General features: G+C 36.4%; 2 protein-coding genes across 3 annotated transcripts in view; one reads left to right on the forward strand and one right to left on the reverse strand.

Moving 5' to 3' along the window:
- UBL3 (ubiquitin like 3) overlaps positions 1–18,792 on the forward strand; it is a 55,124-nt gene extending 36,332 nt beyond the window's left edge. Inside the window, exons 2-5 of one of the 2 annotated variants that reach the window (XR_004583027.2) lie at positions 10,193–10,301; positions 11,640–11,804; positions 12,199–12,387; positions 12,778–18,792. Coding sequence is in view for 1 of the 2 variants with exons in the window: in XM_034338689.2 (XP_034194580.1) it covers positions 10,193–10,301; positions 11,640–11,804; positions 12,778–12,842 (339 nt within the window). In the remaining variant the exon portion in view is untranslated. The remainder of the gene's footprint in view (positions 1–10,192; positions 10,302–11,639; positions 11,805–12,198; positions 12,388–12,777) is intronic. The other variant, XM_034338689.2, reaches the window with a different exon arrangement.
- A 2,220-nt stretch (positions 18,793–21,012) lies between these two features.
- Positions 21,013–23,431, reverse strand: Alg3 (Alg3, alpha-1,3- mannosyltransferase). The gene has a single exon (XM_034338674.2). The coding sequence runs from the start codon at positions 23,135–23,137 to the stop codon at positions 21,836–21,838; it is 1,302 nt and encodes a 433-aa protein (XP_034194565.1). The 5' UTR covers positions 23,138–23,431; the 3' UTR covers positions 21,013–21,835.
- Positions 23,432–24,650: the final 1,219 nt, after the last annotated feature.

Genomic DNA, 24,650 nt, shown 5'->3' on the forward strand with positions numbered 1-24,650 from the left:
CGGTTGTACGCTTGGCTGTCTCTGCTGTTTGCTCAGAAGTCCCGAAGGTATCGACACACATTCACACGGGCATATTTTTCGACTAGCTGCCACTGCTGCTTCCTTTTTCTTCCTCCTCTTCTTCTTCTTCTTCTTCTTCGTTGGGATGCTTCGGGGCGAAGAATGTACACACGAGCACGCGCGCCTCCCACAGTAAATGTGGGTCATTCTGTATGCATATGCGCATAGATGCACCCGGTCCTGCACCCGAATGCCCCAATGACCCGGTTTGCGAATCCCAACGTGTAACCTCGCCTCTGTGACGCGCGCACTCACCGAATCAAGGTAAACCCTCCCGATACATGCTCGCTATTAGCCCACTTGTCTTGCTTCTTTGTTCCCTGTTTGCTCGATCCCCAAACCGCGATCCTTCCTCTGATCCTTACTCGAGGGCCTAGTTTTCGAGTACCGCCAGCTTCGTGTTGCCATACTTATATGTATATTGACGAGGAGCCCTTCTATTAGATCATTTCAAAATGTTAACCCGCAGATGTTGAAGTATCCGTCGGAGCAGCAGAACAGAGGGATTTGGAAATTTTACCATCGTCGAGTCACTTTTCGCGCTATGCTCCCCTATAGGTACCAAGAATCCATTCGGAAGGTCGGCGACGGACGGTACTTAGGACTTATCGTTAGACCTCCCCATGTTCTCCAGTAACCTAATTTGTTATCTTTAAAATAGAAATTAATCAGTTTACGTTCCTCTACTTCGTTTTCTCGTAGAGCTTAAAAATAGTAAGATAACATGGATGCACATTTATCTTCTTTTTTTCCCCCGTTAAAACAGAATCGACTAATTAAGTGTCGTCCTCGGTCGTGTGTACTAATAACGTGTTACCTATTTCAGTGTGAAATACTGTTTTTCTAGAGTATTTATGTAATAACTCTGTGACCTATTTCAGCTGGCGTTTAAGTATGTAAATTGCACAAAATAACTATTGTGCCATGGTTTAAGCTTCTTTTTTAAATTGTTGCCTTTTAATGTTTTCACGTTAGCTGATCTAACATGTTTCAGCACAATGTTATCTTGATTAGGTTTTCTCGCATTGTACGTTTAGAATCTTTCTCACAGCTGTATGAATTAATTAATGTTTAATTACTCGGATGACAGAAAGTTTCAATTTCGCTAAGTTACTTTCTAAGAATTTTACAGCTTTAATTTTAAAAAATTTTCATTTTAACCATCTTGGTCACACGATTTCACATATTTTCGTTAAAAATATAAAACAGCATGCAATCTGTTGGTGATTTATTCAACGATTGTTAATTGCGATTCAGCCGCCATCGACTTCGAATAGAATTTATTAAAAAATTGCAACCATCATTTATTTTATTACTTGGAACATATTTATTTGAAAGCTTGTTCCGTGAATAACGAATCCTATTATAAATATTAAAACTAAATTCCATTAGAATGCCCCATTGCTTAACGTGATATTTTTTTTACTCACGATTTATTGTATGAATTTTTTAAAAATTCACGCGCCAGCATTTCGCGTTGAAAATACAATTACTTCATGCGTCGTTTAACCCGCGAAATCGTTTCGGTAGTTACGCAAGGTATCGTGTTATTTTACTACAACGAAGCAACCTTGGCTTAATTATCAAACGTCGTTTTTAATTATCATCATTATACAATTTTATTTTTAATTTCAACTTGTTCAGTTTCTATCTCCTGTCGCAATATTTTTTAGACACTCTGTATAAATATAGCAAGACCGAGGATCAATCCTTTCTCCGTGAAGTGAAAGCAGTGAAAGCCAAATAAAACGAGCAGGTTGATGAAAAGAACGAAATAGATGATACTAGCGACAGAATGTATCGCGTGAAAACAATTATCTTCATAAATTTTTTATTTATTAATTATCTTCACTTATTTGTTCCTTTATTTAACTCGGCATTTATAATTAACATAGGAGCTTAATTAGCAAAAGAGACAGAATTAAATAGTACATACAGAGAAAATTATTTTTAATTACATTGCACGTCAAGGAAGTTTAATAATCCGTATCATTGTGTCGTCGTATAAATACACATTACTGTTCCTGTTAATTAATTTTGCTTATAATACCCGTTAATTTGTAGTATTTACATGTTCAATTTATTTATGAACGGTATCGTGTTCATTGATTTCTATGGAACATAACTATAACGGCACGTTAATAGGAATATTAATAGAATTGTGAAATATAAAGAGGTAAATCTATGCAATAAAGAAGATTGCGTAAACGGATGAAACTATGCATCTGATTATTTAAAATAACCGGGAGGACGCGTTTGAGCGACTGGAATTAAATTGAGGAGACGTATAAATGGCTGTCACTTGAGATATTAATTATAAAACACTCGTATCCCTCTTCTATGCAACATTGGCTGCAGCTGTATTATTTTGATAACCAAGTGTCGTGGTACAGAATTTTCATTTTCCAAATTTATGACGTTGAAACACCATTTTTCATTATTTTATATGTACCGAAGTATTTCAATTTACAACTATAATTTATAGTTTTTATAACTCAATCCAATTTGATTTATAATGATCGTTTTTTTAAATGCATTTATCGCAAGAAGAAACGAATGGATGGTTTCTGGTGGCTTAATCTTAAATGGTCAAAGCCCGAGTCATTAACGTCATCAGTGTGTCAGTCATGATGTTCGCATCACGGCCTGTCCAAGATTCGATGAAAAACGGTATCTTAAGCACTCATCGAGCGAAATAGTGTCGTCTGGATAATGACGTTTTTAGCGCTAGCCTCTCCAATGTAACAGCTCTATATAGAGTGCGGCTGTGACCTAGAATCTTAAAGACATATTCCTTGGATTCGTCGCTGTTAACAACATGACCATAATAATCCATAGCCTTCGTTCTGGATTTCAAAACGACCGAGTCAGATTCCTATGAATCAGTTTTCTTACCTTCGTAGTTTATGTACTTTTACGTAAAACGTATCTCTGAAAGTAATCCAGAGCATGAGAAATAAGCGAAATAAAATGATAAAAGGATTTTATAAAAATTGTCATGCAACCATGATAAACGATTGTTTATCCACTGGTGAACCAGAGTTGGCTCGAGTTTCTATTTCTATTCACCACGTGCGTTGGAAAATTTTCTTTCACCCATAACTCAGCTAGGGATCATTTCATGGATATTTGCCCAATAGAGCGACTTAATGGATTCATCATGCTTCCATACCATAATTAGCTTAGCGGCGTATCAACGATACTCCAGTGTGTTTTGAGAGTGACTTTGAACAGATGTCGAATGAATTTGAGAAAAAGAAAAATAAGAGGGAAAAAGGTATCTGTATCGGCTTACACTTGATCCAGCTATGGGTCTACCGTGTTTTTTCATCGAGAAATAGAAAGACGATGAAATACGATCGTTGATTCTAGGCAGGTTACGCCTACGTTCCTCAAGTAAACGAAGGGAGATCCCGGTATCGTTGGTCGAGTAACAAAGAAAATTCTTCAGATCATAAGATACTGGTTATTACTTACTTGTGTACATGTATTTCGATACGTAGATTCGGGGTCAAGTATACATAGTCATGTAAATCCAAGTTTATCGGAATACTTTATAGAAAATGTTATTAGTAATTTGAATGCAAGTTGTCAATCTGAATTCCTGTCGTTACGTATTCTTTTCTCAATGCCTCTGTTATCAGAGGGAACACAATCCAGTCGCTTTTCACGAAGCACATGAAATACGAATATAATGAAACGCGGCTATTCGTTATGTACTCTTAACGAGTGCTTTAACACTCGAACCGCAACGAAGTACACTTAACCCATCTACATTGATAAGCGTGCCGTTAGATTTTTACAACCTTGATCCTAATCAAGCGGATCGTAGCCACGTCTAACAATAAGCCAAAAGAATTTCATTGAAATTGTTCCAAAATGTGTCATCTTCTAAAGATACAGTCGGTGATCAAATTATTAGAGCCATGGTATGAAAAATGGGTTTTTCGTGTTTGTGTAGAAATAGAGCCACAATTTTAAAGTTTTTACATAGTGTAACTTTTAATCAATAATTTTTCACTGTTAATATACAAAAAAATACTTATAAAAATAAACAAATACATTTAAAAAGATTATATTTATACATGTATGTGAGTATTTCGTAACGCCGCCTTTTGCGGCAATTACTGCATCAATTCTTTCGGCATACTTTCGATGCATTTTAAGCAATTCATTTTGATTGCTTTACTTTTGACCCATGCTTTTATCAGATGTTCAATCAATTGACATTCATTATTAATAGTAAATGTTCCCACAAATTTTCGATGGGGTTGAGGTTCAGAGAATTTTCAAGAACTTTCATTTTTTTCAACTGTGTATCATAACTTTACAAGCATCGATACATCATAAAAAAGTAACAAAAACTCTGTTTAATTCGGTTTTTATTTAAGAATTAATCATTTTTATGTAAAATCATCAACTTATGCGAGAGGCTCTAATAATTTGATCACCCACTGTAATCTGTCCATGATGCATCCCGTACAATGATACGTTGTATAACAAAAATGAGATAAATTTTTTCTCCCTTTTATGAGCACACATTTTAATTCAACTAGAGAAAAAAGAATCTTAAGGTAAGGGATTAACCTGAATAAAAAAGACTATATATCGGTGCAAGCACAGGGCGCATCAACGAACGAATATATTTCAGCTGCGACCCCGTTGTCTATTTCGAACCATCTCTACTTTTTATTATTATTATTTTTTTTTTATGAAATCTGAATTTCACGTCGCGTGCCGCGGATGTGACACTTTTTGACACAGTTACCGGCCGTTCCTGCGCGCTTCTCCGTGTATTTTATCGAGAAAAACTGATTCGAAAGCGCGACGGTGCATTGCGCGTTCCTCTTTGCTCGTTAAACGAGAGACACGCGAATTTCCAACGAATTTTCACGGCTGAATGATGTGTGACGTGTGTTTTCTAAAATTTCCCAAAGAAGTCGATCGCGTCAACTATTAACCCGTCCGATGGACTCGGAGTTTATTTCACGCACTCTGATTCGTATTAATTATAGAATATTCCAGTGACGTCATGGACGGTAATAACACAGGAATTACAAATGTTGAATATAAAATAATAAAAAATAACTCGGACCGAAGCATCAGTGCGGAATTAAAAATATGAGATACGACAGAGTTTCATTATAATTATTCCAAAATTCTTGTTGAAATGCCATGGTCGTTTATTGAAATATAAAATGATATAATAAAGCTTCGGATTGATCAGTTGAAAGGATAAAAATATTCGAGCAAACGATTGAAACGTTCAATAAAGACGAGCTTTCACGGAGGAGTTGAAATTTCCCGGAGAGATTTCGGGGTAATCCATTGAAACGCGGTTCGAACGGTCGAGGATTTTCGTTTGTTAGGTTTCCAGGTTGGAAATTCTGCCTCCGCAAACAGACACCGATCCGTATTGCGATGGTAACACAGTCGTTGGAATCGTTGGTCGCGTCACGATGCATAATGCAAATTGGTGTTCTCGCATCTGGTTTCCGGTCGACGAGTTTTCGCAACGATCAATGGGCCACGTTCCATCCTTCCCTCCGAAGTATGTATATTGCACCCTTGTTATTACAACCGATGGCTACAGGACGCTTCGTCAATTAGTAGCGAAATTGATTTAAAATGCTTTCGACCGCAATTCGATGGAAACACATTTCTTAACCATTTACTTATCGGAAGGCCATTAACGCGTTAAGTGGCATGCTGCTGCTATGAAACATTATTAGATAATTAGGTAAATTAACTAACCTTACTCGGTTAAAATAAAAATTAAAAAGAGATCGAAAGTAGAGGTTAAAATGGTAGTAATACGTTAATAGCGTAAACTACATTATCCCCTTTTCTCATAAGTATTTTTTTTTTTGATCTCATTTATCGACTGACCCAGTTTCCAGAATCGCGTCTTCGTTCTCTATCGAATCATTCGTGGAAGCATTTCATCGAAATTATATTCAGGTGTAATTTTAATATGCATCTAAGGAATCAAAGGAAATCTGAGAAGAGTGTTGAATCAGTAGTCCATTATATCATAATCTTATTTCTGTTTTATCAGAAACTATACGTTCCCTTGAATTGACCGATCGGAAACGAAATTACGAGGTCTGACCATCTTATTTTTTTTTCCTTCCCCCGTTCGTATTAATGGAGAAAAATATTTTGCGGAAATGGATGTTTTTTTTTAAACGGAACGAAGTTATAGTGTTCTAATGTAATTAATGAGTGGAAGAAAAATAAGAACGCGTATTTCGGATAAAGAAATATAAAACGAGTCGTGTCCCGCAGTAAATCACGAGCGAGCAGGAATTTTATAAATATACAAACGAGGAATGTATTCGAAAAATATTTTTGCGCGATTCCTTTCAATTTTTCCTCGAATCAAAAGTATTAGACATAGATGTTTAATTCTTCGAAATTTCGGCTTGCTTCGTGTTGAAATAGAAATAACTGGTTATTTTCGATATCACCCGATTATAATTAGCCAGAAAGCAGGAGGTAAAGTGTTGGCGAGTGGCTGGCGCTCAGCTTTTTTCCTTCAAAGCACCGAAACCCGTCGCTCAAACAAAGAAAAGAGCCATGGCGACGATGGAGGCCCCCGACACTACATTCATCTTTGAAGCACCATTTCAAAGCGTCACTCTTTACGAACCATCCAACTGCGTTACAAGCATGCTCATTCTCATTCCCGTGAAGTTTTCTTTACCCTTGTACAGAATGTTAAGAAAATAATGATCTTACATTTATATCACGTTAAGAGCCCGAAAATTTAATATGAAAATCTTGCTTTAACTGTACCTATTCAACGTGTTAAGTGGAGAAAAAGTTGTAAAGAAACTGTGTACCGGAAGCGAGCCGTTCTTTAAGGACGAACCGTGAAAAATCTTGCAGAATGTCCAAGATTCTCGGTGGCCTTATTTCAGGACCTACTGCAGTGCTATAAAGACGCGAAGAGTTTACAAGGATGTTGTACTGTTACTGCTTTTAGCTTTTGCCTTTCAACGTTTAGAGGATTCGTATTGACGTATCTTCAAATTAAACACAGCAATGTTTCTTGGAAATGGTATTTTGAAAAATTTTCACAGTGAAAAAGCGACTTATTTTCGACGCGTGTTCAACATTTTTCTTCCCTTCACTAGTTAGCCTGAAATACTACGCCCCCGTTTAAATATAATTACTATCTTTCTAATTGCACATTTTTATTAACCCCTTGACATGTGCCACTGTAGACTTTGAAGTCTCCGGCAGATGCTGTGCAGTACTTGCAAATGTTTCATACTTTACAGAACTACTAATTTATTATTTTATAATGTTACTTAATTATTGTCCATTAATATTATATATCAACCTGATTAAATGTTATATAGCAACGCAAATTTCAAAATAAAATGTTCTGTTTCTAAGCTTGCACATAACTGTTCAGTTGAGCCAAATTAAATAGTATTTTTCGGACGTATGTATGTCAAGGGGTTAAAATACGTACAAACTTCCATATAAAAGTCAAAATTACATTTCGTAGAATTTGAAATCCTTTGCAAGAGATTACTGATAAAAATTCCGTTTGAATTTTATTTGAAACAGTTAAATTTACAGTTTACTTTCTGAACACTCTGTACATCTGGAGACTTTCTCCGACGATCCTGCATCTACACGCGCACGCACGTTTCGTCGATATTTACCGTTTTTATTATTAATCCCCAACGCTGGTGTGTCTTTTCTTAACAGAACGTACGTACGTATAACACGTACGTCCATATTTAACGTGGCTGGCTGTAGCACGCTCGCCAACCCCTTTTTCTTCCCCTCGCCGGCTCTCTGTCGTCGCTTTATCTTTGAGAACTAATTGTTACTGAACATGCGGTTGAACTTCTCTGGGTAGAGAAGCCAGGAGGCCGGAAAGTGTTGTCAAGCTGAAACAGCCATCCCTACGCGGCTTTTAAAAAGCATCGAGTCGTGGATGACGCATCAGGTAGCACACGTACTCCTTCTGTACACGCGCACGAGGAGCGTGTGCAAGGCAAAAAACCGAGTATCGAATGCTACCGCATGAATAAGTCCCTTTGAAGTTACCACCACCCACGCTGCGCTCCGAAAAATCTCTGCTTCAACCCCTTTCGCTCGCTACACGTGCACCCAATGCCCTGAAACGTTGAGGCGAGCTTCGCAACACAGGTGAGGCGAAGTTACAGGGTGTCTGCGAGTGATAGTTTTAAAGTTTCTTCCGACGTGTATCAGACCGACGTGTTTCTCTAATTTCGTTCACCATCATGAAAATGTTTGTCTGGTGTATCTATCGTTAGCAACGAGTGTCCGGTTTCGTATGGATTAATTAGAAAGTACGAAACAACGGCATTAGTGCACACCAGTGAGGTTTGCATTGCATTCAATTCTGTTTACCCCGACCAGTAGCGAGCTTTACGACTCGACGATACTAATTAATTTCCTGTTATCCTTTTGCGCTCAATTATTGTCCGGCTTTCGATTCCGGTGTTTAGCGAATAATTTAATCGAAACAGTTGATCGGTTTCGCGCGAAATTGATCCGGTGACAAAAGAAAGAATAATTGAGCGTTCACAGGTATCTGTAATGAATTTAATTAACCGGAATACCTTTCGCGTGGTTAGAAAACATACGTGGTAAATTGCAAGAACTTTTCCTAATAACTCGAGGAGAAATGGAAAATTCTTGTGTCGGGGCGAAATTCGATGGGTCGAGTGTTGACGGACGATTATTCGCCCCTCAGGCGACAATGATTTATGTCGCAACAACTCTAGCAGCGGATTCTCGCGACCGCAGGAACCGCGAAGGGTCACGAACAACACCCGTTCCCCGCGAGTCTGGCTTCCTCGGTAATTATTTATGTTGGTCGGTCTTCACGCGGGACGGTAATTGAATTTGCGTCCGGAGAACGGTCAGTGACCGTAATTCGCCGACGAGGGACCAGTGAAAGGAGGAGAGAAACAGAGAGGAAAAAGGGAGAAACCGAGACGATTAATACGCTCTTAATTGTCCCTGTCGTCGCGTGAACGAAACGTGCTTACTTCTACCACAATTGAAGCCTCGTTAACTCAAGACACGTCGTTTACGTCTCGTTGAGAGATTATTTATTGAAAGTGAAAGATTGTTATTTCTATAGAACTCCACGGGTTGTTAATATAAAATTTATAATATCCACAAATGAAACAAAGGTGAAACGTCCGGTAAAAAATTTCACCTTTCGACGCTTTTATCAGCCGGAGGCTCGTAAACGTGACCGAAACGTAAAAGTCAGGCTTAAGGGTTTAGGACAAAGTCGGGACTAATTCCCTTTCATACGGTTCCTAAGCAAAGACAGATAAGAGTTAAAGCATATATGTACATCGTGAACCATAAATGCCATTCACTCGACATACCCTTGTCCCTGTGTGTTTCGAGCTTTTTCAATGTGCCCCGAGTGTACTCCTTTTCTTTGTTCTTGCTACGCGTTCCTGTTGAACCCACCCCGGGTATACACGCGTGATGAAGAGATACGACCGCCTCGTAGGGGCACGAACCGCATTTCGGATTCAAAGTGTACAACAAGGAAGCGAAAATTAAGAGTGCAGGATTTACACGAACGAAAATTACAACACGTGTATACTTGCCGGGGTAAGAGGGGTAAGAGAAAAACTGGCAGAGGGTGCCGTGTACGATGCGTAGTCGCTGCTTTTGTTCGAGTTCATTTTCTAAGTCTGGACAATGGAAGGGACGTAGAATTACTGGGCTTGAATCTGGAAATGATTTGCCAACGCAAAGGGCGGTGGATTAATCGAATTATTTAGACATGTGTAGACTTTTTTCCTTCTAATTTACGAAGCTTAGGGTGCAGAAAAAATAATTCTCCAATCATTTACATTCGCATACTCTTCGGATTGTTTTTTTCCATATCATCACGCGTAATTCATTATATAATGCTTCGTTATTTAAATTTAAAATGTTCTATTGATATTCAAGGTTAAATCGAAGATAAACAAGAAAAACTTCCTTTCCAAATTATAATCAGTGCCAGACGATACAGTAAATATCAGAAAACGACCTAATCTCCACTTTATTACATCCACTAAAATGAAGTAAAAAGACCATTAACCAAGCCTGTGTTCTTTATATTTTTCAGATAAACCTACGCCTCATTCTTGTCAGCGGTAAGACAAAAGAGTTCCTATTCAGTCCGAGCGACTCTGCGGGGGACATAGCGCACCATGTGTTTGAAAACTGGCCGGAAGGTAGGTTATTCTCGGACCTCGTTCCCTCTGACATTACCATAAAACGAATCTGCATCGACCAACTGCTACATCATCGTTTACAAGTCATTTAACGTTATTCAACTTGACTTCCAAGAATTTCTTTCATCCCATCCACCTTACTGTAAAAGAGGTCCATCAAAGTTGAACCTAAAGTGTCAAACAAGAACTTGGAAAAAAAAAGAAGAATTTCTCTTTCCAGTGTAACCGATGAAAAGTCATCCAAGTCCCTTCTCACTTTTGATGGATCTACTGTAACAGTTTTCACTTTGTGCGCTTCTTTTTATGCCACCGAAAATATGCGACCTCTCGGCGGATAGAAACTGCTCCAAATGTCTCGTGACAAATAAAAAGAACTAGTAAAAGGAACTAGGGCTGCTCCTTTGTCCCGACAGTGTAGTAAACGTTGCAAAAAGACGGGTCGTCTATGGTTTCGTACTTTCAAACGGACCGTTTCAATGAAAATCGTCGTCGAGGAGTAACTCGTTTAATATTGAAATGCATTCGGTGAGCGCATCTTCTGCTACCTCGAAACGTCGGCCAGCAATTATTTTCACTGGCTCTCGAAGGCATAAAAAAGCCATTGCGAGACGGAACGTTCTATTAACCGGTTAGAATCCTCGGGAAATTCGGTAATTAACCGTGCCTGCTGTTTTGTTTCTCGAATCACGTTACTGCGATCTTCTCACGATGAATCTTGCGTTAATTCTCTTCGTCGTGGGTCACCGATGACCCACCAGATCAAGTCATATTCGTGGCCTAGATTATTTAACAATTTGAACGACTTACACACGCCTAAATAATTAAAAAAAAAAAAAAAAAAACAATAGAAAAACATTATTTTAATTAATATTACTATGGTACAAATAATGTGAAATGGCACATAGAAAACTTGAAATTTGAAATTTGAAAATTAATTATTACTATATGTCCCACAAAACGTGCCCAATTACTGTGGCATTCAACGCGTTAATTGCGAAGTAAACTAGTTTGCAAAAAAAGAGACGGTTTCATTTTTTTTATGAATATATTGGTAATTTATTTTCAAGTTCACTTTCAACCTGTTTACGTCAGACTTTTGTTCCTGGATCGCATGAATACACAGGCGAGGAGTTTGAAAAAATAACAGCAAGGATGAAAGGATGAACTTGATTCATCCAGCTTGCGCTGGGGGAAAAAGGGGGTTGGACGGAATCGCGGACGCGAAACGTTTGCGTTTTCCGGGCTGGCGAACGCATTTTTTACTTTCTCCAGTCTGTCGGAAAAACTAGAAATATTCGAGACAAGGTCGTGGCTGATACGAGACTCTTTGTTTTTCAGACTGGGCGGAAGAGGCAGTCGCTAAAGCGGAGATCCTGCGGTTAATCTACCAGGGTCGTTTTCTGCACAGCAATGTCACGCTCGGTGCTCTTGGGCTTCCTTTCGGGAAAACCACGGTGATGCATCTGGTCCCACGAGAGAATCTTCCCGAGCCTAATTCTCAAGGTAAACCATCGAACGGTGCTGTTTACCCCCCCGTGCTCTCCGGAGAAAATAATGGACCGCCGCGCCGACAAGAAGCCTTTGTGACTCGAGCCAAGATGGCTCGCGGTTTAACCCTTTCGCTTTGATAACCTTTGGAAAAGGAAATACGTGTATGCGCGACAGACTACCCTTCGCAAAGGACGTGACTCGATTTTTATGTAAAAAACATGTTTCCTTTTTATTGACAAAATCAACTTGGCCGATGATACCATGTTAGAACCAAAGTGTTGTAGCATTTTTTGAAAGGTCACAGTGCAGATGAACAAGATGCTGAATTGTAATATTTTTCCAAAAATGTTCCAGTACAAAGAATGTACGATAATAAAGATTGGTATCGCGTTTCTGCTAATTACAGGTCTTCTGCCAAATGGCGAGTACATGCATATCCAATCTATCGACGAGGAAACCACCTTCATCTAACAAAAAGAACCAGAACGTGTCCTATCCTATATCCAAAATGAGCCGACATCCACATCCACGATCCCTCGTTCCTGAACACCCAATTCGTCACCAGCTCGAACAAGAAATTACATGAAAATTGATGGTACTTAATTGTTTATTTCGAGATACCTTTGTAACCGACGTTGACAAATGTCCTCTTTATGCTCGGCAGTCACGACGATTTCATAGAGATAAGTATCTCACGCGGAATGAAACAGGGAAAGAAAAATGTCGTCTCGTATTCGTGATTCGTATACTTGTTTCACTCGCTTTCTCTGTTTCTTACTCTGATTTCCAAAGGGTTAAGATAGACCACCTTGGTGCCACTTAGAAAGGTAATAGACTTCGAATATCTTATGCAAGGTATTCCAAGGTGGTACGATTCGAAAGAAACTTATTCTATTCCAGAAAGCTCCGTTCGATCAAATTGCACCACATATGTAATCTATCAAAGAATGTAAAAACTAACAAAACTATCCGCTCTTTGTTACAGATCAGAGGCAAAAAAGTAAAGGCGGAGGAAGTAGTTGCTGTTCAGCTTCCTGTTGCATACTTTAAAAAATAAACATACAAACAAAAAGAACAAAGAAACAAAAAAAAAAAGAGAGAGGTGAAATAAAACATTGTCGGCTGCCCTGGATATATTTTAAATGGTCGTACCGTGTGAGAGCCAGCACACGTTCAGGCTGAGCCATGGTTTCTAAGGTTTCGATGCTGGTGTATCATCGTTTTAGTGGCTGAGCTCGTGAGCAGTGTAGCAACACGAAATCGTCGCACCCTTCCTTTTTTTTTCCCCTCTAGATCCACGTGAAAAATAAAAAGAGGTGTTTACACCCACGACACATATATAGCAAACGAGAGAGCACACGTTGGTCACCGTCCCAGGTGAACGATTCGATCGATCATCATCGTTGTCCTCTTGTACCTTGTGTGGAAGGATAAAAAGCAGGATCTAATCGTGTCGCGTTGAAACTCTTCGATAAAAGAGACATAACGCGTTCAGAGCCAAACCCATAATACACAGCTGTCCGTTTTGTTCGCTGTTACCATGTACTTGATCGGTGTATTCACACTGAAAATCTATTTATGACCGTCGACTCACGACAGGAGACTGGTCGTGGTTCGTTCCAGGATGTCCGATGTGCTCGTTCAAGTATGCCTCGAGACACATAAAGCACGACAGTCTCCTGTAGTTAAACGTAAACGATTAATTCTCTAGTAAGATGAAAATGTTATTATTTGTTTTTCTTTTTTTCTTCTTTCGTTCGACAGAGAGATTAGGACGTAGAGCCTTTCGAAGGGGATGAAAGCTCTCTTGAACGGCGCTACAATGCTTAGAAACTCAACCACTATCCGACTACCGCAGCGTTAAATAGTAATTATTAATTGTAGACGGGATATCGCGTGTGTGTTGTGCAAGAAGAATGACTGAGTCGCGTTTGAAAGATCGAGGAAGAGAGTAAAAATTTATGTTGTGATATGCAGGTAGTGAATATATTATATATATACAATACTATTATTAAAATTATATATTATATATATGAACAAAAAAAAAAGGTATATATATATAATATGGGTATGAGACATGTTGACAGACAGTTTAAACTCTCATACACGATAGACTTTATTATCATGAATTTAAAGTAATATTATGACGCCACTTTGAGAGTTTAGTATTCTGGATAAGATTGCAGAGGAAAAGAACATTGGATCTCTAATGGTAGTTATGATTAAATAAAAAAGAAAAAGAAAAAAAATTCAAATATATCTCCTGTTAAATCCTTTTTTTATCCAAAAAACACATCCCTTCTCCGATTATCCTTCTTTCACCTCTCTTCTCCTCACCTTTGATTACGTCCACCCTTCAACCTCCTTTCTTTTTTGTCAACCCTTTATTCTGTTTTCACCCGTCCATTTTCAATCGGTCGGGCCTAGGATCGTGATTTCGTCGACCCAACGATCAATCCACGTTTACCGGCAATTGCCGAAATCGCGAGTATTGATTACAGTTAGGTCCATCCAAACCATTTTACGATAAGTTGTAGCCTATTCTATACTCAAAACTATGCTACTGTAATTAATTACTATGACTCTTACCAATGCATAATACGTGTATATAATATATATATATATATATATATATAGATATATAATGTTCTTACATAGTGAAATTCATTGGAATTCACGATTGTCGAAGTTTATTTAATTTATTTCGCACGAAACATCGGCGAACAATGTTGTACACCTGTTTGAAATCGTCGATATCTGCTTGACCTCGTAAACCTGTGAAAAAAAAAAAAAATAATCGTCTTTTCCTGACAGAAACAAGAAAATTAATCATGAATACGTAATGTTTCTTAAATTGTTTCCAAGTATTACCGATAAGATGTTGAGTGATATCGAACGATTATAAAAATGTAGATGTAAGATGAAGAAAAGAAAAAAAGAAATGATATGAAAATCACACTATCGGATACGTATAGTTTCTCTTCTTGCTCAAATACACCGAATAATATTTATTGATTTATTATTAAAACATACTCAGTCTCCGTTTTTACGAAATGAACAATTGGTGTTATCGAGTACATGCAGATACGAGATAATAGGTTTATGGGGATGGCTAGCAGTATAATTTTTTTTTTTTTTTAATTTTATTATTTTCCTCTTAATTTGCGGTCAATTTTTATTAATCGTTGTATCGAGAACGTCGCTGCCTTCCGTTTATTCGTCCTTCTCTTTCTCTTCTTATTTCTTTTTTTTCTCTTTTTAAACAATAGAGATTAAGAGGTAGACTCTATGAATGCTGTTTATAAAAGTAACAAGAAAATTGTTTAGCGCGTAAGTTCTAAAAAAAAAAAATTGCGAACGAACAAACACATCACGTTACGAATATACATGGACTATCATCGGGAATAAAATTGTCTTCGCGGAATGACGAGGATCATATGCAAATTTTGTTGCGTACAAATGTAATCGTCTGATTATAACAATCGTTCGATCACCGGATAGACGAACAATATAAAAGAAAAAGAATGAAAAAAATGCTGCTCTGTAATAAGTTTATTGTACAGTTCCTTTGACGTTACAATATTACTTTAAAATCTTGCGGAAGAAAATGTAGGATGAATGAAACGTTGTTCGAAACGTATGCTAGATACAAGAAGCGGTCGTCGTCGAAGCTCTCTCTGTTCGTCGCGCGTGTAGAAATCATTAATTACGTTTACACGAATCATTCGACAAATTTTATCCACCTTTCATCTGTCATGAGTTATTTTTCAAACGTGTGACACGATGAAATCGAGCGCGATTACGCGCGGTGTTGGAAGAAAAGGATCCTTGAATTCTTTTCTTTTAACACTGTATAAATATACAGGATGTTCTAGGTTTTATATTCAAATGTATTCCAAAAAGAGATAAAATATGAAATGAATTGTTATTAAATAACAAACACAATGAAGTTTTGGGATACTGCGTTGGAATTAGGACATCGTTGTCCTTATTTTCAATCGTGAAAATTTCTTGTCAAAAACCTGAGACACCCTGTATACATATCCTTTGTATAAAATTGTAGAGAGCACGCCACGATACGCCATCTTTTCTCGAGAAAACAATTTTTCACCATCGTTATAGTTCCCCTTCACATTTTATCCGGGTCTATTTCTCTCTGTATCTATGATAGTTGTCCGTTCTTTTCTTTGACCATTGCTAAGTTGATCTCACCGAATGTTGCACACACACCACGAGCTGTATAACAATGAGAGACAAAGTAACAAAACGCCATGGAACTTCCGAGGAAGGGGGGTAATTTTAACGTGCTAGTGTATTATATTAAACTATACGCCTGACTCTATTTGCTGTTTAAACGAGGAAGATGATGAACTTAAATGAAAATAAAATGGTATTCTTAAATGCAAGAAAAAAAAGGTAATAATAATGATGATAAATAATAATAATAAATAATAATACTAAAACAGTCTACGAGGAATATAATTACACACATCATATCAAAATTCTAGCGGATAAGAATCAAATCATTATACATACATACATAGATTTATTTGTACACGCGTTTCGATGAGCTATTGTGCGCCCATACCATACCATCATTTCTATGTACAATACGAACGTACAAATTCTTTGATTCTTCATCGACATCATCACGTGCATCATACACGAGTAAACGAACGGATTTAGCGGGTCATTATGGTACCATATAATGGGTCGCGAACGATCCTCGTTACGAATTTACGTAAAATGAGATGATTACGGGTTTTCATTGCACGGTCTTGCGAGAAACGAGAAACGGTCATGTTGAAATTTCAAATTGTTTTGTTAAACAAATGGTGCGCGTTGTGTTGACAACCTGGAAGTATAGTTTATACGATACTAGCGCGAAATGTACAAGTTGATTGAAAAAGGGGGTTTCAGGAATCATTAAATTTATCAATAAATAATGGTTTCAATGAACCATTTATGGAACTAAATTCAAAGATCCTGAAACCTTTCTTTCGATGTACTCTGTATAGATAAGCTTTGTTCTTGTGTTCAAACATGTGACACGAGCGCGCATTTAACGAGGAAGAGAAGAAATTAAAAATAGGCGGCCAAAGAGTAAATATAGCCGTGGCAAGTTTTCCGTTCACCATACGAAAGCTTTGTAATCAATTCAGTTTACTTTGGGAAAAGAGGTTCAATCAAATAATCGTGCTCGTATTGGCATTTCTCATCTTGGATATAGAGCATTGTTATCGCTAGTCGGACAGATTTTATCGATCACGAGAGAGAAACATTATTGATGAATCAACGAAGAGAATGATAATATAAAGCAGCCCCCGTGTTATAAAATGCAGATTACGAAATACGTTATAATAATTTTATCGCTGCTGGCAGACGCAGTAGATCGTGTAGAAAAACGAGCAAGTAGGAAAATCAAAATGATAATAAACGATGATCATCTTCAACAATAATTACGGATAATCGGAATCCGTGTAAATAGAATTATTTAACGCTTTGATGACTAGTTTAATCTATTCGTGATTTCTATACGTAATATTTTACTTTACTACTATCGATATTATTAATTGTTTACTTGTAATTTGAAAATTAGTAATTTTGTGGTATACGGTATCGAACAAAGTAGACTTCTCCTGAAAAAAAATGGCGTTACAGGGGAAATAAAAACTCTCAAATTCTTAATTTTTACGATATTAATATTAAAAGTGATTTAGTAAACAAAATAATATAATCTTTAATCATAAAATTTCATAAAATTTAGTATATAATTAAAAAATGTGGAGAATAACATGAATATCAATTCAAGTTCCACCGCGCAATCGTTCGTGCGCAGATGGAGGAAGGCCGCAGACCCATATACGCGGGGCCTTCCCCCTCCATCGTTAGTCTCCTTGGGACCGCTGGTGGTGAGTGATATGCGTCCGGAGAGTAACGGCCTACAGCGAGGGCCAGAAAATTACAAGAATGAGTGTATTTTTCTTAAGAAACCTCGTATGCCAGATATGATACGTTATAAAAATTTGTAAAATATATTTTCATTAGTCTGTATTTCCAAAAATTGCGAAAATCACTAATTCGGTCAAATATGTGCGGTCATCAAAGTGTTAAATATAAGAAACAATGAAACTTTAAGTAGAAACATTCCAAATTGAAACGAGTCCCAGCTCCTCGTTCTTATCCCCTCGTTTAATTAACCAATCCCATGCTCAACGAGAGAAAACATTAGAAAATTCCGTGTTATTCGATGTTCGAATGTTGAAACGCGATCGTAGAACGTACGATGTAATCGTATTTTAATGAAACGATTGTAATAATTATGCCTGAGAGAAAAAATTTAGACACGCGAAACTCGTGCCACCCACGACACGATCTTTGTTTACATTGAGATTTCACGAAAGAAAAAGAGGAAAACAAATAAAAATGTGAAGAAGATGGAGGGAAAAAGAAGAAGTGTACAAAGCGAACTATAATTTTATACGGAAATCAGAACGTAATAATTTTACTTGAGATCCGTGAATGTTCAAATTTTCATGCGTGACATTATTGACTAATTACTATAGTATCGAACGAGCATTGTTGTATAAAAAAAAAAAAATTCTGACAACTTCTAACTGTCTTCGAGCGACAAATAATCCAGATATTTCGTTGATATTTCTTTTTCTTTTTCTTCACCGGCTTGATAACAGTATTTTTCTAGGCGAGATACTTTTTCTATTCAAACGATACAAACGGTAGAAAAATTTTGCGAACTCGAGGGAAAGAAGAAAATCTATTTCGAGGGACGTTTTTCTTTTATAAGGAACATATGTATATTTGTTCAAAACTGACACGATTTGTTGTATTCAAAGGATCCTTCGTGTTTTATTTTTAAAAAGTCGAGTCAAGTTTAAGACGTAAAAGAAATCCATTTCGTGCATCGATTCTAATTTACTCTCGGTGGAAACGATTTCGAGCTGAATAAAAGAAAGGAAGAACGAAAAAAAAACAAGAAGAAGATGTCTTTTTAATCGTTTGATAAGGGAGATGTATAAAAAACGTTTTCAACTGGCCGTCCTACATAGAATATGGCGAATGTTAAATGTATTATTTGAAAGCTATCCTACGTATTTGCCATAACTTATTGATGCGTGTAAATTGTAACAGACGATCGAACGTACTAACGCTAAAAGAAACAAGAGAAACGAAAAGAAAAGGTGTAACGATATGTAACACGCAATAATTTTGTAGACCTTATGTTATAATAAAACCGATGTTAAGAAATATTGATTCGAGTATTGTAAAACGATGATTTGAAAGGGAACGGGTTAACTGAAGTGGTAAATCTCGTGAAAATTCAACTAAAAAAAGCCAGACTTGTATTTGACGGTTACTTTTACAGTGTCTGCTGCGTGTTAATTTTATCTGAATGTAATAGATACGTTAATGATGGAAAATAAGCTATGCTGAGATATATATACACGTCAATTTATTTAACGATCTCACACGAATTCCCTATTGCGGTCGCGTTAGTTGTACAAAATCTTTGTTTCTCTTTCTTTCTTTTCATTATAATTTTTTCCAAACGCCTCTCTGTATAATGTATCGTTTAAAAACGCCAGTATCTTTGTCGTACATACATGTAACATAGGAGTAAGGAGTATATCATGCCGTAAAAGTGACAAATGGTAAACGTTTCTAAACCGAGAAATCATATAGTGATATAACTACCATACTCTCATTCAATCACGAGGATACTATCATAATTAACTATGTACATGACGTTCATTTTCTCTTCTAACGCGTTTGTTGTTGGATTTCATGCATTTCGAAAAAGTTTCTTCTGCTCTATGATTTATAATGTTCATTTTAACCCGACAGTGTACAGGTGAACTCATGGAACCTAAGTATCCAGCTGGGGTGCTCGTAGATCCCAGAGATCGCATAGAAAAATCTGTTTTAATGACTCTGTATTATGATTAAAATATTAACATTACTTTGTAAGAATAGACGGTAGTATGATTTTCTAGTGGTAAGGATCTGCAAGACCCCCACGTATGCACTGTCGAATTAAAAGTAATGTTATCACAATAATGTTCGGATAGTGGTCACCCAATCATCCCCATTACATTCGAGCTCTTGTCATGAAAATAATTTTCAACTAGTTTTTGGATTACTTTTCTTCAATTAGAAAATTTAGAAGCAGTGTTTTAAATGTATCTCATTTTTGTCCCCGACACGTCTAAGGCGAGCTGCCCGAATAGTAGTCACAATTTGGTCTCAATCCTGCGACCATTATCCGGGCATTCCTGTAATGGATCGTGATTAATTCTAAATAGAAATTAGACGTCCTATTTTATCGCTACTTTTAGGTAAAAAAAACTAAAAAAGTCACATGTAAATAGTGTGAGAAATAATTAAATTGAACGACAATGGTCTTAGAACTTTTTTCAACCCGATTTCTTAAACGGATACACGTATATAATTTTCTAACTTCTTACAATAGGGCACAGCATAATATGTTGCAGAGTGGCTGGGGATATTTCTATACAATAATTTCTATGATAATATAGATCTTTGTTATGCACCGTGAAGAGCCGTCTTGTAATTGTTGATAATTTTTAACAAGTGGATGACAAGATGTATTTTACAATACTGTGCCGTCTTGTAATGAACTTGTCGATATACATAATATCAAATTTTTAAGAACTTATTGTTAAGCTTGCGTTACACACCTCATTTGTAAATATTAGATTATATTTTTGTCTGTAGCATAATTTCACATATACGAGTTACAAATGAGCGCGCGGTCGAGCGCAGAAAATGAACGAACTGCGCCCTACAGAAAAAACGAGGAACTAAATTTGTGGTCTGTTTTACCTTTTTGACGTCTTTCGCGAGTGAAAATCGTCGAACACAAAGGGTATAGCCGAATAAGGGGGTGAAATGTGCCTTTACAAGCGACAGATGTCGCTGACATTTACTTTTACTCGGTGGATATATTCAACGGTCATTTATGACGTCATAATTTACTGGCAGATACGCAACAACATTTATTTTCAATTGCTCTTTGTTAATAAATTGTTATCGATATATCTAACCATTGAATCGTATAAAACAAATCGGGAGCAATTTTTTGGTGCCATAATATCTTTGTAAAAAGATCATTTACTATCTATTTTGCAGATGATAAATTTCTGCTTTTTTATTTGCAAATGTTTGCGACTGAAACAATGGGGGACGGAGCAAATGGGGAGCAATTTTTTAAGACATAAATTGTTAAGAAATATTAATATTCCGCGCCAACTTCACTTCGATCGAATTTCGTCTAGCTGGAGGCTTGTACTTACTTACATCATTCCTTGGGTGCTCGTTTTGTTCTATCCGACCCAAAGAATGACGCTCTGGTCTCTATTTGGACATACGATTCGTAAAAATGTTTATATTACAAATAAATTGATGCAGGTGAGTCCGATCCGCCATTTTCTTGACCGTTGACAGACATAAATTTCAATATTTTATAACTTTTTGACGATTTGGATAATATAAGGACCAGCGCGTCATTCTTTAGGGCCTCCTGAACACGTCCTTCAAATTTTGTTGCATTCTGTTTAGTAATGACGACGTAATTTGTGTTCTACGTTTTAAGGATTTTTCTAGGGTCTGTCGGTAAAGTTTTCGACGCTCACATCACATTAATATAAAACAGAATTAGACCTATTGAAACATTTAAATTTATTTTCAACTGAATTTATTTATAATAACCAATTATTTCATGGTTTCATAATCATGAAGTACTAATGTAAGTACCGAACTCCGAATTCCGCGTCGGTAAAACAGCCCACGTTTGATCGAACAGAAACTGATTTAAGCGCCACCTCAGTTATAGCGGCTCAAATATAGATATCTGTATTTACAACTTTATTAATAATACGATCTTTATATTTTATGAGGAATATCAAATAATCTTTTAAAAATGTTTTAGATACTGTACTTAAATATTCAAACATTATAATGGTAAAATATACAATTCTATATGAAGTATACAATTTTTATTTTTATTATTCATTCTTAGATTTATCTTTCAGAAGGCCATATAATAACATTAAATGACATATATGTAATAAGACGCTACTAAGAATAGTACTTGGATAAGTATTCCAACATAATTCTATTATTCCCAAAATGGTCAACTTTATAACAGTCTTATAATCTGTACACCATGCAATGTAAGGCAGTGTATGGTAATACCATATATAAAATTGATAATGCAAGGATCTACTAAATGCTATACCAATAAAATTTGCAACAAAAAATGGAAAGATAAATAATTGACTCATTGTAGACATATCTACTTTTTCTTTCTTCTTTAACTGTGATTGTACATTTTCCTCTATATATTTTAATTTTGCATAGGACTTCATATATTTTATCCAGGTTGGTATGCAATAAATTATGGTTAATATATGCAGTACTAATAATAATACATGAAAATATGGATGGATAAAAACATTATCTGATAAAAATCTCCAATTTACAGTCCATTTAAATTCAAAAACTCTTCCAAGATCAAAAGCACCTTTTATATATGCAAGTGGATTGTTAAGTAAGAAAGGAAGACCTAATATTAACTGAATAAAAGCACAAATAAACAAATGTACAGTTGCCTTAATTAATCCTAAATTACATAAATAAGCTACTAAAAGTGCTGGTGCAAATAATAAAATGTTCATTTTTACAGACACTGCTAAGCTGTAAAGAATGCTTCCTAAATACCAATGATTGTCTAAAAATGCATTCAAGCTTGCAAACAATAACACCATTGCAACTGGGTCATTGAAAAGTCTCAAAGTAAATATAGAATGAACTCTATAAGATGTACAGCACATAATAATTAAGACATAAGGAGGAACTTTTTTAGTTTTTGCATAAATTCGAAAAACCAAAGTAAGTAATATTATATACAGAGCTGCAAAGGAGTACTGCGCTATTTTTATCTTTGCTCCACGTCCCGTGATGTAGTGTAGTATCGAAAATATATAAACAAATCCTGCAGGATACACTAATGGTCCAGTATCACCTCTCAATTTGGAGTAATCCAATGTTCCATTCAAAAAGCCCTCGACTTCTTGCATGTATGCTTTCCAGTCAATTTCTGTGTATGGTACTTTTTCGATAACCAATACATTTAAAATAATTTCCAAAACAATAAACACTCTGCCAATTATAATTAATTTTCTTGGATCTGTGAATAAGGAAACAAACTTTTCCCATTCTAAGTAATTTTCGTACCAATTCTTGGTATTTTTCTTCAAAGTTTTTGCTGAATTCAGGTTAGATCGTAATTCTCTACGTGGTGCCATTTTACTCCGAGCACACGTGTGTGGAGTATTACACGGTGTGCGTTCAAATCAGTTCAAATATCAGGTGAAATATCCAGCATGGTAAATGATGAAGGTTAGGGTTTCCTAGGGAAAATGGCGACTCGTCCCGCTCTGTAGATTTCCACGGGTTCGCTGGATCGCTGGCTCACCCACACCTATGTATGTAAGTACATGAAGCTAGCCGGAAGGAATAATAAAATATGATTACTTTTAATTTTTCTTAGTGTATTTCGTTTGTAAATCGTTTGTGATTGATTGTGAGTCTATTTTTAACGTTTGTTACAAAATTAGTTCTTTTGTAATTAGCAATTTTATTTCAATCATGATGTGAGCCAAAACTTTTTAGTAATTTTTTATAATAAACAGATTTTGCGATAACTGATAACTGTAATTGATTGGAAATCGTTTGTGATTTACAAATATATCATTTTCATTGTTTGTGAGTGAATAATTTCTTAATTATCTACAAGTTTGTTTTATAATAAATAATTGTAGTGCGCATGCACAAAATATACTCAGGACTCTCATCAACAGAGAGCGTATCGGCGCGTTACGTATAGCGGAAATCATTAAAATTTTCTATGTTTCATATTTTATGAGCAAAAGTTCTTTTAATTTTTGGAGCAACTGTCATTATGCTGAAGATCTTTTATAATAAAATAACAAAAATAACAAGATAAATGATTTCATGTAGTTTTATATATTATATATTATTTATAAATATTGTAAACCGAGTTCCTTTTCTTTCTCTTATTCCTTCCGACTAGCTTCATGTAGGTAGCTAAAGGCATACATATACCCGTATTTTATCTTCTGCATTCATTTAATTTGCTGTAATTGAATAAACTCCTTAGGAGGTCGAACGTGTTGATTTTATTACTTCCGTCTGCACCCTTTATATCTCTGAATGTACTATATCTCTGCACCCTTATATCACTGCATTCCTTACATCCCAGCAACCCTTACATCTCAGTATTCTTAACATCTATGCATCCCTTACATCTCTGCATTTTTTTCATCCCTACATTCCTTACATCACTTCATCCCTTACATCTCTGCATCCCTTACATCTCTGCTTCCCTTACATCCCTGTATTCCTCACATCTCTACATTCCTCACATCTCCACATCCCTTACATCTCTGCATTCCTCACATTCCTGCCTTCTTTATATACCAGCATCCCTTACATGCTTGTATCCTTTACATCCTTGTATCACTTATATTTCTGCATTCCATACATCGCAGTACCTGGCTGAAATTCAGTTGAAATTTTTGCGGCTATAAGGCCTGCGATTTTATACAAATTTAGTTCCTTTTTTCGCCACCAGAGGGCGCTGATTCGACATCGAAATTTTAGTTCACATTTTTGCCGCCAGAGGGCCAGAAATGGTGCAAGGTTTAGTTCCTTTTTCCGAAACCAGATGGCGCTGATTCGACATCGAAATTTTAGTTCACATTTTTGCCGCCAGAGGGCCAGAAATGGTGCAAGGTT

The sequence above is a fragment of the Osmia lignaria genome, chromosome 10 (genome assembly GCF_051020975.1).
Source record: "Osmia lignaria lignaria isolate PbOS001 chromosome 10, iyOsmLign1, whole genome shotgun sequence".
Taxonomy (NCBI): Eukaryota; Metazoa; Arthropoda; class Insecta; order Hymenoptera; family Megachilidae; genus Osmia; species Osmia lignaria.